General features: G+C 44.6%; 2 protein-coding genes across 3 annotated transcripts in view; both read right to left on the reverse strand.

The window, feature by feature from the left end:
* Window positions 1–14,825, reverse strand: part of LOC109902324 (rab GTPase-activating protein 1-like) — a 162,881-nt gene that overhangs the window by 77,053 nt on the left and 71,003 nt on the right. The window lies entirely within an intron of this gene.
* LOC109902325 (G-protein coupled receptor 52-like) lies at window positions 86–7,242 on the reverse strand. The gene has a single exon (XM_020498597.2). It carries the CDS (start codon window positions 3,803–3,805, stop codon window positions 2,687–2,689), a length of 1,119 nt encoding a protein of 372 aa, XP_020354186.1. The 5' UTR covers window positions 3,806–7,242; the 3' UTR covers window positions 86–2,686.

Below are 14,825 nucleotides of genomic sequence, written 5' to 3' on the forward strand. Positions count from 1 at the left end.
TGATTTGTCAGGCAGCAGCTCTATAGAGATGAGATGATGACTTGGAATGAAATAATAAAGTCAACAAATAAAACAAATGTAAAATACACAACTGAAATATTTTATTAAAGTAATTTGAAGAAATTGGTTAATAAGTGATAAGCAGTAACGGGCAGTCACTACCATCATGGGACTTTTTGTTTTATTCTGCTTTGTTACATCATTCAACCCACAATGCATTGCGCATTTGTCTAAATTTTTTTATTTGAAAACTGTGATGACTTTTTAAAATAATTGGAACACAACCGACCTCAAAAAGCACTAATCACTCAGCACTACCTACTGTAAAATAGGGTGGTGGGTATTTGATGTTATGGGTCTATTTTGTTTTCACTGGTCCTGGGGCCCTTGTTAAGGTCAAAATCATCATGAACTTTATCCTGCACCAGGACATTTTGGCAAAAAACCTAATTGCCTCTGCTAGGAGGCTGAAACTTGGCCGCAAACGGATCTTCCATCAACACAATAACCCCAAGCATACATCAAAATCCCCCCAAAACTAAATAATTTGCCACTAAATCAACTTTTTGTAATGGACATCTCAGTCCTAGAAAATAATATATTTTCCCCATTGTTGTTGAGCATCCAATATAGCTCAGTATTTGAATTATTCCTTCTATAGTCATTTTTTGCTCATCTTTATCAAGGGTGGCAATACTTTCAGACCCCACTGTATATGGTCCATTTGATAAAAAATAAGAAAAATGCACTTCACAAGATAAAATAAATCAAATACAGTAATGTGAAGATGTCATCTCAGACATCAAGCAACCATTGGGGAGGGTACATATTTTTTTTGAAGTCTTTTGAGGCAGAATTCAGAACCCCTATGATTATATATGCCCCCTAAAATGATAATGAATCGCGCTACAAATATTAAAGCTTCTGACCTCATCATAAGCTCATGAAAAGTGCTGAAACGAGATGGTCCTACTGTATCGGCAAATGTAAGCATGATGGATCTTCACTCAAGTCAAATGAAGGTCACGTTACAAAACGCAAATGGCATGCAGCCAGAACTGTGTCCCTGTGTATAGATGAACAGAAAGTAAATCTCTGATATCTTTTCCAGAAAAATATATCTTTAGGCACATATACAGAACAATCTGTAATGGAAAGCGGGGAATGACTACACAGGTTAAGTAGCATAATGTTGAACAAAATAAACAGTCATGATATCGAGGGTTCTGTTAGCCGTGTTGCTTGTTTTTCCCACACGGTCAAATACACACTGACAACACAGGTCTAACTTCAAATGGCCTACACCATAAGAATAGAGGGGGATTTCACAAGTCTTGGGTATCACTGAAAATGTGCACTTTATGTATTTTTCTACATTATCTATAAAAAAAAATTTGACCATTCTGGGAATGTACAAGAAAAACTTGGAATGACTTCACCTGCGCTGTATCAAACAGTATAATACATAACTAAAGGCAGTCTTCATGGTGCATTTACTGCACATGCCCACTGTATTTTGTACAATAAGGCCCTAAAAAGGGAACAGTCTCTGCACTTAGCGTGGAAAAGCAGAGGGAACAGAGTCATACATATGACGCTGATCTTTAAGTAGAGTGAAGCAGATTTTTCTGAACTCAACCAAAGATTAAGAGAGAGATGTATGCATTAGTGGACAGAACCAATCCCTTGATCTGCTTCCTAAACAGCTACTGTATAGGAAGCATTGACAAAGATTTTTTTTAAAGAAATAGTACATGTGAAAATATAGAAATATCTAATAAAACTAAATCATTAGTGTGTGTGTTTTTTTAAATATATTTTTTTAGGAGATTAAGTAACTCATCAAATTGAGTGCCCCATCTCTCTGTTTAGGACTGACCGAAAGTCTTTGAACACTCAGACTGCTTGCTAACAGACCTGCAAACACCGCAAAACTTTTGTTTGTCATAACAGGTCAAGGCCACTAGCCCATCTGCTGTTATTTACACCATTGTCCAGGAGCATGTACAGTAAGTGAATAGTCAGCCATTTGCACACACATACCCCATGTCAACTCCTAAAAAGGGAGTGTATGCAAATGAGGATTACATGATGTTGTCTATGCTAATTCAGCCTTTGAGTGCCCACCAAGAACACAGACCTATAGTAGCAGTCCAATATTGGTATTTAAATTCAATACACTTTAGTCCACATTACCTTGAAATCAGAGATGCTTAAATCATGAGGTCACCATCAATGTTTGAGGAAAGTGCTTATCCATTTTGAGGACCTCTAACTTTGTATTTTTATAAGCACTTTACCCGACTGTCGAGGAACAAAAAAATGTAACATCTAAGCCTGAGAACCATGGTCAAATTAGGTTTTACATAAGGATGCGCATACAGTAGGTTACCAGCTAAACTCCACTACACAGGTTTAAAGCCAAAATGTAGTACCAATCTCTCATCCATTTAGTTGTTCAGAAAGTAAACCTTTAAAACAACGTAGCCTCTCTCAGCAATCTAACGTTTGCCTGTAAATCATGGCTTGGCATGACTGTGGCAAAAGTCATTGGTATCCTTCAAAACAAACCGTCTGAGCCTAAATTCTCTCTCTTTGGGACAGCCCTGTCAAATAAATGTTCAGCAGCTTTGTAAAGATGTAACCTTTGAAATTCGCTGCTTTTCTAACAATATCCTCCAACGCCTCAGATGGAGCAGGACTTTGGCCTCTTCCTGGGCTTGGGTTCGCCAAAGTCCCTGTCGTCAGCTGCACAGTGGCTGAAGGAGCAGAGTGTCTGCGAGAGGCGGCGCATGCCCAGGCGGAACACACTGTTGGACAGGCTGTAGATGACGCAGTTGCAGAAGCTGTTGCTGATGGCCAACCAGGTTGTTACAAAGGACAGGGCGGGACTGTCCAGCACGTGGGAGCTCTCCAACAGGAAATAGATTATGTAGGGCAGCCAAAGCATGTAGAAGACACTGGTGATGCGGAATAGCACCATGGCGTAGCGCCTGTCAGGCCCTTGACCCGCGTGGTGCCCCCCGCCGCTGCCACTGCCACCTCCCTCCCCAGCCTCCATCTCCTGGCTGGGGAAGCGTGCTCGCCTCTCACTGATCTCCCGGTTGTGCTGCTGGCAGATGCGGAAGATGTGGAAGTAGGTGAAGCAGACAACCAGGGCCGCGGGTGCATACAGTAGGCATACCACAAAGCCTGTGAAGAGTGCCGAGGTGGGCCAGGAGTGGGCGCACCACTCAAAGATGTCTCCGTGGTAACCCGGCTTGCCCCAGCCAAAGAAAGAGGGCAGAAAGACCAGGCTGGAGTAGACCCAGATGAGGGCGATGCAACCGCGGAGCCGGCACGGCGTCACCAGCTGGTTGTAGGACAGGGGTTTGGTGATGGCCAGGTAGCGATCCACACTGATGCAGGCCAGACAGGCCATTGAGACGCTCTTGAGCACCGAGATGACGTAGCTGAAGACCTGGCAGGTGATGGGCTCCTGGACGCTGGCCGGGTAGTGCAGCAGGGACAGGGTGGGCACCAGGCAGCTGAGGCCCACCAGTAGGTCGGCGTAGGCCATAGTCTGGATGAAATAGCTGGTGGTATAGTGGTGCAGCAGGGGGGCGCAGTGGAACACGAAGATCACCGTCAGGTTCCCGGCAATGATGAGCACCGTGAGCAGAACGATGACCGCAGTCTCCAAGACACAGGCCTCCAGGCCCTCATTCTGGCCCCAGCCCAGGGGACAGGAGTGGTTGGGGTCTGGGCCCACCAGGCTGCTGTTGGCAGTGGGAACCAGGTCTGTCGTCAATGTTGACTGGTTCATTGTTCTGGGCGCGGTCCAGGTGGGTCAGGTTTGTGCTGTGCCAACCACGATGCAGATGGACTGTAACTGAAGACCTGTCTGCCTGTAGCCTCCCTCAGCAAAAGGGAGTTCTAGCCTCTCTCGCTCTTTCACCTCGGCTCTCACATAGCTGGGTCTCAATCAAATGAACACTGACTGACGAAAATCAATACAGCCCATAGGAAAGCAGGACTGCCGACTTGGCTCTACTTTTTCGATCAGTCATGCTTAGAGGCAGTGGGGTAATTGTCGAAAGAAGAAAGATATTCCCTCCAAAATCAGAGAAAGGTCTACCGGTGCTATGCCAGGCATTTATCCCGGCGGCAGGGATCCCCATTGCTCTCCCTGACAGTCTGCGGCCACATCTCCTGATTCATAAGAGGGCTGCCACTGGGAGACTGGGGACGGAGAGCAGGTGTTGTCCTCACAAGGGCAAAAAGCACAGGAGGTGCAGGGTAGTCAGCATGTGGGGGAGAAACATGAGGCAGGCAGGCAGGGCGCTCTGGTGCAGATCCTACTGCAGATGAAATAAGACAGGGAGCATGTGACTCCTATTTTGAGACTATAGATAAGAGAAAATAGTATTAAAACATTTAGCGTGTCGGTATAATTTCGACTTTCAGATAGCTTGTTTACAGTCAGAGAAAGATCCACTGGGAAAACCCCAAATTCATACGAGTAATTACATCCCCGTTAGCCATTGTGTTTGGTTCATACCACAAGTCCTCTCTAAAGTTCCAAAATGCTGTTAGACAAGCCGCAATTGTTTCTCAGTCTTGTAGTATGCACATCCTCTTATTTTGGGGTAGTGAGTGGTCCCGTGGTCAGTGTCTGGACCCCATGTACGCCCCGCTATTGTCCGAATCAAAACACAGACACGCTAGACAAACACAGGGCTCACTGCGGTGGTTAATATCACAGCTCTCGTTCCATAGAGCGCCGGGGGAATTATGTTTTACAATGTTCCCCAATCAGAGAGAAGCCAAAGGAGGCGCAGAATAATCTGGATCCTGTTATGTGTGTGTGTAGCCACAAATCTGGCTTTGGTCTCTGGAATCCCAATCCACGCAGTTTTCTGAAACTTTCATTCTCCAGGTTATGAGAGGCAAAAGCTGGTTGCAAAAGAGGATCTTTCAGGCAAAGAATGTAGGAGTTGTCAGGAGTCTCACACAATCGGATCAATAGATACTGGAGCCGGTAGAAGACATCTGGGTGTCTCAGAGCTCCTCGGACTGTGTCTCCTTAGAAATTCTGTTCAGGGTGCCGGCTGAGATGGATGTGGGATCAATCTGCATTCCGCTTGTTTACAGCCTAGGGTGAAAGCTCTTTACGTCAGCCTCGCCTCTTATGCGCATGTTTCCATTATTGATATTATTAGTACATATACATGCCCGTTCCATTCAAATACGTTTTTTGGAAGTGTTTTTCAGGGGAGGCACAGCTGTCTGGACTTTTGACTCTTTCTTCCACTCAGTACGTCTGCTCCTTGTTACAAAAACCAAGCCACAGCAAAAGAGAAACGACTCCGCCAGTACAGAGAGTTCCAGTTTCAATGCTGTCCTCTGTGTGCGTCTCCTCTAATTTCCATTCCCCCAGCCGAACTCAGCTTTCGCCAAACGAATAACCGAAGAGACAGAAATACAATTTCATTCAGCAAAGCAGTCCTGGAGTGAAGCATGAAGTAAATAAATAGGAACCTTTGAGAGAGAGGAGCTGTCCCTCACCAACTGGTGCAGTGGGAAAGAGATGCTGTGACTGGCTTACAGTTCCTTTTCCCTTCGCTCTCGTTCTCGTTCTCCCGCTCACTCTTTTTACCCTGCACGCACACACACACACATGCTCGCTCTCACTCACTCTCTCCCGTTCCCTCTGAACCGCGCTCTACCCCTCCCTCTGATACACCCGATCTCTCCCTCTCTCTACCCCCTCCCATTTGGGCTGCACCTGAGGTCCTTTCCCAACCCAGCCACAATACTCTCTTTCGCTCCTCTAATGTCTCTCTTGTTTTTAGAGCTACATTTGGATAGTTTACTAATCTGAAATCACTAGGCTAATCTATCAGTCCATTTTCTATTAACTAGCTCCCTCCCCCAATATGGCTTTCCCTCTGACTCTCTGCCCCCAGTCCATTGCTCCGACCAATGACCAAGCCAGCCATGCCTGCCCCTTAGTTACAGTTGCCAGGCATTTCAGTTAGTTGGGATCATCCTTCACTGGCAGACAGTGTAACAAGCGGCAGAAAATTGAGGAGGCAGGAGGTCAGTTTCAGAGGTAGATGGTCTGTATACCATTGCCGAGTTCAGGCTCAACTAACCTCTACAATAATGAAAACACTAGGATATACAAGAAAGCTATACTTTTAAAGCTACTTGCGTAAGCTCTATAAAACTGAACACGGAGATTCCCAAGAAGATAACAACAGACGAGAAAGTGGCATGGTGAAGTGGATAACCTGATGTCCTTCACCTTTTGGACTACAGGTGAAAAACGGTCACAACCAGAAGGCTACGTTAATAATTATTTCGCAGGGAGAGAGAGAGAGAAAAAAAAAGGGAGGGCTGTAAGGGCTGTAATCCCCTTCCCTGTCCCACCCCCTCTGAGCCTTTTGATCCCAGCCACTATGGCTACTGTGTTGGGACAAGCGGGCAGGCCCCTGTCCGGGCTCTTTGTTAAGGCTGGGTAAATAAGGGCCAGGCCATTATAGTGTACAGTAGCTCACACCAACACTGACTAACAGTCAAAGAGAGCCGGAGGTAAGTGGGCCTAAGAGCGGGGAGATCAGTTTCGAGCTACTCAATACGAGTATAAATATCAACGCATTACAAAAACAAACCTAGTGCGGCACACGGGAGAAGAAGTCAAGGTCACCCCAGTGCTAATGCTTCACAATAGGCGTTATGTGAAAAGGAGATTTGAATGAGAAATTACCATATGCTCTCTACAAAGGCTGCAGAGAATTAGGGATGGGCATTTGAACATTTTGTACTGTTCATGTACTCGCATGCTTTATTTTCCTTCGAGTACTCGAATGGGAAAGTAATGTTTGTACTTATCTATACCAACAATGAGCAAAAATGCTTCATTTGCTACAACCATTACAGAAAACAAATCCTAATGGCTAAATTGCCCAATATAGAGTGTACAAAAAAATTTGGAACACCTGCTCTTTCCATGACAGACTGACAAGGTGAATCCAGGTGAAAACTATGATCCCTGATTGACGTCGCATGATAAATACACAAATCAGTGTAGATGAATGGGAGACCGGTTAAAGAAAGATTTCTAAGCCTCGAGACAATTGAGACATGGATTGTGTATGTGTACCATTCAGAGGGTGAATTGGCAAGACAAAAGTTAAGTGACTTCGAACGGGGTATGATAGTCGGTGCCAGGCGCACTGGTTTGAGTGTGTCAAGAACGCTGCTGGGTTTTTCACACTCAACAGTTTCCTGTGTGTATCAACACCTTGTAGAGTACATGCCCCGACAAATTGAGGCTGTTCCGAGGGCAAAAGGGGTGCAACTCAACAGTAAGAACCTGCTCACTCAGTGTATATTCAGTCAATAAAAAACCAAGTAACATTTAAGATCCATTAACTGAAACCGTATTATCAACTGGTTATATTATATTGTGGAACTCAAATCTTAAAAAAAAAAAAGACCTCAGCAGTGACGCTTACCTTGTAGAAGCAGTATGTTAGGAATCAAAAGGACTACGTAAAAGGTAGGTTCAGTAATTAAACATGAACAGATATCCAATTCAAATCAATCAAATCTAGTTTTACACGAATAAAACAAGTGTAGATTTAACAGTGAAATGCTTACTTATGAGCCCATTCCCAACCGTGCATTGTTAACTTCTTGGTGACAGGGTGCAGTATTTTCACGTCCGGATGAAATGCTTGCCCAAATTCAACTGCCTGCTACACATCCCCAGAAGACAATATATGCATATTATTAGTAGATGTGTTTTCATTGGGAATCCAGATTTCTAAGGGACCTTCTTGCAGTTCCCACCACTTCCAATGGATGTCACCAGTCATTAGAGATTGGTTGAGGTTTTCCCTTTGTGTAATGAAGAAGTACGGCCATCTTGAACGAGGGTCACTTGAAGTGTACTGTTAGATAGAGGCGCATGACCAGAAAGCTAGTTACAGTTTGTTTTCCTCCTGTATTGAACACAGATCATCCCATCTTCAATTTTATCGATTATTTACTTTAAAAAATACCTAAAGTTGTATTACAAAAGTAGTTTGAAATGTTTTGGCAAAGTTTAACAGGTAACTTTTGAGATATTTTGAAGTCACGTACGCAAGTTGGAACCGGTGTTTTTCTAAATCAAACGTGCCAAATAAATGGACATTTTGGATATATATCGACGGAATTAATCGAACAAAAGGACCATTTGTGATGTTTCTGGGACATATTGGAGTGCCAACAAAAGAAGCTCGTTAAAGGTAAGGCATGAATTATATTTTTATTTCTGCGTTTTGTGTCACGCCTGCAGGGTTGAAATATGCTTCTCTCTCTTTGTTTACTGGGGTGCTATCCTCAGATAATAGCATCTTTTGCTCTCGCCGAAAAGCCTTCTTGAAATCTGACATGTTGGCTGGGTTCACAACACGTGTAGCTTTCTTGTGTGATTTAATGAAAGTTTGATTTCACAATTATTTGAATTTGGCACTCTGCCTTTTCCCTGGCTTTTGGCCAGGTGGGACGCTAGTGTCCCACATATCCCGGAGAGGTTTTCGGAACCAACACAAATATTTGCAAAATAAAAAAGGAAATAGTAACACAAAAACAATAACGAGGCTATATACAAGGAGCAACTGTACCGAGTCAATGTGCAGGAGTACCAGGTAGTTGAGATAATTCAGTATTTACATGTGAGAAGGGTTAAAAGTGACTAGGCAATCAGGATATATAATTGATTTATTTGTATTTCACCTTCATTTAACCAGGTAGGCCAGTTGAGAACAAGTTCTCATTTACAACTGCGACCTGGCCAAGATAAAGCAAAGCAGTGCGACAAAAACAACAGAGTTACACATGGAATAATAACACAATAGAAAAAAAGAAAGTCAATATACAGTGTGTGCAAATGTGTAAATAAACATAATACACAGAAGTCGCAGCATATGTTAAGAGTGAAAGTGTGTCTAAGTATGTGGCGTCAATATGCATGTGTGAGCGTATGTAGTGTGTGGGTAGAGTCTAGTGAGTGTGTTGGTTGAGTCTAGTGAGTGTGCATAATCAGTTCAAGGGAGTCTGTGCAAAACAATTCAGATAAATAATAAAGGGGGGCAATGTAGACAGAGTTCAGAGTGTCAAATCAAGTTTAGTGTGTAAAATGTTGTCTGGACCTCTGGCAGTCTCTATGGGGGTACCACAGGGTTCAATTCTCGGGCCGACTCTGTTCTCTGTATATATCAACAATGTTGCTCTTGATCCACCTCTACACAGACGACACCATTCTGTATACGTCTGGCCCTTCTTTGGACACTGTGTTAACTTCTTTGGGACTGGGGGGCAGTATTGAGTAGCTTGGATGAATAAGGTGCCCAGAGTAAACTGCCTGCAACTCAGGCCCAGAAGCTAGAATATGCATATAATTTATAGATTTGGATAGAAAACACTCTGAAGTTTCTAAAACTCTTTGAATGATGTCTGTGAGTATAACATAACTCATATGGCAGGCAAAAAAACAGAGAAAAAATCCAACCAGGAAGTGGGAAATCTGAGGTTTGTAGTTTTACTATCGAATATACAGTCTCTATGGGGTCATATTGCACTTCCTAAGGCTTCCACTAGATGTCAACAGTCTTTAGAACCTTGTTTGAGGCTTCCACTGTGAAGGAGGGGGGAAAGAGAGCTGATTGAGTCAGGTGTCTGGCAGAGTGCCATGAGCTCAGTCTCGCGCACTCCCGTGAGAGTTAGCTGCGTTCCATTGCATTTCTACAGAAAGGAATTATCCGGTTGAAACATTATTGAAGATTTGGATTTACAACAAGTTTATCTTTAACATGGTGTAAAATACTTGTATGTTTGAGGAATTTTAATTATGGGATTTCTGTTGTTTTGAATTTGGCGCCCTGCAATTTCACTGGCTGTTGAAGAGGTGGGATGCTACCGTCCCACATATCCCAGAAAGGTTAACAAACCTCCAAACTAGCTTTGATGACATACAACACTCCTTCCATGGACTCAAACTACTCTTAAATGCATGCTTTTCAACCGTTCGCTGCCCGCTCCCGCCCGCTCGACTAACATCACTACTCTGGATGGTTCTGACTTAGAATATGTGGACAACTACAAATTCCTAGGTGTCTGGCTACACTGTAAACTCTCCTTCCAGACTCATATTAAACATCTCCAATCCAAAATTAAATCTAGAATCAGCTTTCCATTCCACAACAAAGCCTCCTTCACTCATGCCGCCAAACATACCCTAGTAAAACTGACTATCCTACCGATCCTCGACGTCATTTACAAAATAGCCTCCAACACTCTACTCAGCAAACTGGATGGAGTCCATCACAGTGCCATCTGTTTTGTCACCAAAGCCCCATATACCACCCACCACTGAGACCTGTATGCTCTAATCAGCTGGCCCTTGCTACATATTCGTCGCCAGACCCACTTGCTCCAGGTCATCTATAAGTCTTTGCCGCCTTATCTCAGCTCACTGGTCACGATAACAACACCCACCCGTACCACACGCTCCAGCAGGTATATCTCACTGGTCATACACAAAGCCAACGCCTCCTTCGGCCGCCTTTCCTTACAGTTCTCTGCTGCCAATGACTGGAACGAAATGCAAAAATCTCTGAAGCTGGAGACTTATATTTCCCTCACTAACTTTAAACATCAGCTATCCGATCGCTGCAGCTGTACATAGCCCATCTGTAAATAGCTCATCCAAACTACCTACCGCATCCCCACATTGTTTTTATTTACTTTTCTGCTCTTTTGCACACCAGTATTTCTACTTGCACATCTATCACTCCAGTGTTAATTTGCTAAGTTGTAATTACTTGCTACTATGGCCTATGTATTGCCTTACCTCCTCACGCCATTTGCACACACTGTATATAGACTTTCTTTTTCTCTATTGTGTTATTGACTGTACGCTTGTTTATTCCATGTGTAACTCTGTTGTTGTTTGTGTCGCACTGCTTTGCTTTATCTTGGCCAGGTTGCAGGTGTAAATAAGAACTTGTTCTCAACTGGCCTACCTGGTTAAATAAAAAAATAAATGTAAATTGTCCATGTAGCCATTTGATGAATGTTCAGCAGTCTTGTGGCTTTGGGGTAGAAGCTATTCAGGTGCCTTTTGGTCACAGACTTGGTGTTCCGGTATCGCTTGCCGCTAGGTAGCAAAGAGAACAGTCTATGACTTGGGTGGCTGGAGTCTTTGACCATTTTTGGGGCACCAGTGATGTACATAGCCCCAGTTTGGCCCTAGTGATGTACAGGGCTGTACGCACTACCCTCTGTAGAGCCTTGCGATTGTATGCCGAGCAGTTGCCATACCAAACAGTGATACACCCAGTCAAGATGCTCTCAAATGGTGCAGCTGTAGAACTTTGAGGATCTGAGGGTCGTTCACAAATCTTTTCAGCCTCCTGAGGGGGAAGAGGCGTTGTCGTGTTCTCTATACGACTGTGTGGGCCATGATAGATCCTTAGTGATGTGGACACAGAGGAACCTCTAGACACATGCTCTACTACAGCCCCGTTGATGTGAATGTGGGCATGTTCGGCCCTCTGTTTCCTGTAATCCACGATAAGGTCCGTTGTCTTGCCCACTTTGAGGGACAGGAGGTTGTTGTCCTGGTGCCACACTGCCAGGTCTCTGACCTCCTCCCTACAGGCTGTCTCATCGTCATTGGTGATCAAGCCTACCACCGTTGTGTCGTCTGCAAACTTAATGGTTATGTTGGATTTGTGCGCGGCCACGCAGTCATAGGTGAACAGGGAGTACAGGAGAGGACTGAGCACACACCCCTGAGGGTCAGCATGGAGGATGTATTGTTGCCTATCCTCACCACCTGGGGGCGACCCGTCAGGAAGTCCAGGATTCAGTTGCAGAGAGAGGCGTTCAGTCCCAAGGACCTTAGCTAACAGATGAGCTTGTAGGGCACTGAGCTGTTGAAAGCAGAGCTGTAGTCAATGAACAGCTTGGGGAGAATTCATCAGCGAGTGGATAATCCGCCTTTACCATCAGTCTTACTGGCGAACAAGCAATTACTGGAGAATAAAGTGGATGAGCTCCATTTGAGACTATCCTACCAACGGGACATTAAAAACGAATCATATCTTACGTGTCACCGAGTCGTGGCTGAACGAGAACAGTTGGCTGAGTTGTCCATGCATCGGCAGGACAGAACCACCTCCGGTAAGATGAGGGGTGGTGGTCTGTGTCAATTTGTCAACAAAAGTTATTAAGGAAGTCTCGAGGTTTTGCTACCACACTATTTATCAAGAGAGCTTATCTATATTTTTCGTAGCAGTCTATTTACCACCAAACAGATGCAGGCACTAAGTGCTGTATAAGGCCATAAGCAAACAAGAGAATGCTCATCCAGAAACGGCGGTCCTAGTGGCGGGGGGCTTTAATGCAGGAAAACTTAAATCAGTTTTCTACCAGCATGTTACATGTACAACCAGAAAGAAAAACTCCACACACAGACACTTACAAATCTCTCTCTCACCCTCCAATTGGCAAATCTGACCCTAATTATATCCTCCTGATTACAAAAAAAAAACTCAAGCAGGAAGTACCAGTGACTCGCTCAATACGGAAGTGGTCTGATGACAAGGATGACAATCTACAGCCTTAATAGCACAGACTAGAATATGTTCCGGGATTCATTCGATGGCATTGAGGAGTATACCACATCAGTCACCAGCTTCGTCAACGATGTCGTCCACAGTGTCCATATCCCATCCAGGAGCCATGGATTACAGGCAACATCTGCACTGAGCTAAAGTCTAGAGCGGGACACTAATCTGTGTTTCAAGCAAACCACCATAGTCCCTGTGCCCAAGAACGCCAAGGTAACCGACCTAAATGACTACCGCCCCATAGCACTCACGTCTGTGGCCATGAAGTGCTTTGAACGGCTGGTTATGGCTCACATCATCATCCCAGAAACACTAGACTCACTACAATTCACATACTGCCCCAACAGATCCACAGATGACGCAATCTCTATTGCACTCCACACTGCCCTTTCACACCTAGACAAAAGGAACACCTGCGAGAGAATGCTGTTTACTCTATGTAAACTGGAAACCATATATCCTGAGGCTGCATTTATTGTAGCTTGGGATTTTAACAAAGCTAATCTGAAAACAAGGCTTCCTAACTTCTATCAGCATATCAAATACGCGACACAAGCTGGTAGCATTCTGGATCATTGCTACTCTAACTTCCAGGATGCATACAAAGCCCTCCCCCACCCTCCCTTCAGCAAATTTGACCATGACTAAATTTTTTTGCTCCCATCCTATAGGCAGAAACTATCAGGAAACGCCCATGCTCAGGTCTATCCAACGCTGGTCTGACCAATCGGATTCCATGCTTCGATCACGTGAACAGGTAGCCTAAGACAACAACATTGACATATATGCCGACTCGGTGAGCAAATGTATTAGCAAGTGCATCCGAGTACCCTAAGTGACTATTTAAACCTTCCCAAACCAGAAACAGTGAATGGATGGCAGCATTCGAGTAAAACTGAAAGCGCGAACCACCGGCTTTTAATCATGCCAAGGCGACTGGAAACATGACCAAATACAAACAGTGCAGTTATTCCCTCCGCAAGGCAATCAAAACATGCAAAGCGTCAGTATAGAGACAAAGTAGAGTGGCAATTCAACTGCTCAAACACTAGACATATGTTGCAGGGTCTACAGTCAATCACGGATTACAAAAAGAAAACCAGCCCCGTTGAGGACATCGACGTCTTGCTTCCAGACAAATTAAAAACAACCTCTTTTCTCACTTTGAGGACAATACAGTGCCAATGACACCAAAGCCTGTGGGCTCTCCTTCTCCGTGGCCAACATGAGAAAAACATTTAAACGTGTTAACCCTCGCAAGGCTGCCGGCCCAGATGGGATCTCTAGCCAAGTCCTCAGACCATGCACAGAGCAGCTGGCTGGTGTGTTCACGGACATATTCGGGCGGCAGGGTAGCCTAGTGGTTAGAGCGTTGGACTTCTAACCGAAAGGTTGCAAGTTCAAATCCCTGAGCTGACAACGTACAAATCTGTCGCTCTGCCCCTGAACAGGCAGTTAGCCCACTGTTCCTAGGCTGTCATTGAAAATAAGAATTTGTTCTTAACTGACTTGCCTAGTTTAAACAATAAATAAAAATCCCTATCACAGTTTGCTGTCCCATGGCTCTTGCTTGGGCCTCAGCCTGACCCAAGGACAGCCAGAGAACTGATGTGATGTGGCCTTCACACTCACGACTAGAGGAGTTTTGGGCTTTGGCGTGTTTCTCCCTAATACAAACTGTAATTTCTGGGGCAGCAGCACTGAGCTCAGCTCTGTTCCTGTACAAATACAACACAATGATCTTATGAAAAGCGAAAAGATCTGTTCGGCGGGAGGATTTTTAAAAATTACATACACCCTGAAACATGCATCCTATATCCCAGATGAATGACACGTGAAAAAAAAAAAAAATCATAGTTTATTGTTGCCACGGCCATTCCTTTCCCCTCTTCGCCATTGTGTTTTTTGGTGTCAAACGGCAAAACCAAGCATGCGTTTCTCTGACGAGAAATAAAATCTCTTGTTTTTCAGGTCAGTGATTCTTCGGGGGGGGGTGAAGACAAAGCATGGTGTGCACTGTTAATGGAGCCTACCGGGCTGTGAGAACAGGAGTTGAGTATATGAAGGTGGTGGGTTGCATTAAAGTCCCTATAGTGCTTGAGGGGCTGTAAACAGGACTGCATTGTGGGGGGGGGGGGGGGGCTGGTGGGTAGGGCT

Source organism: Oncorhynchus kisutch, linkage group LG13, assembly GCF_002021735.2.
Source record: "Oncorhynchus kisutch isolate 150728-3 linkage group LG13, Okis_V2, whole genome shotgun sequence".
NCBI classification, from domain to species: Eukaryota; Metazoa; Chordata; class Actinopteri; order Salmoniformes; family Salmonidae; genus Oncorhynchus; species Oncorhynchus kisutch.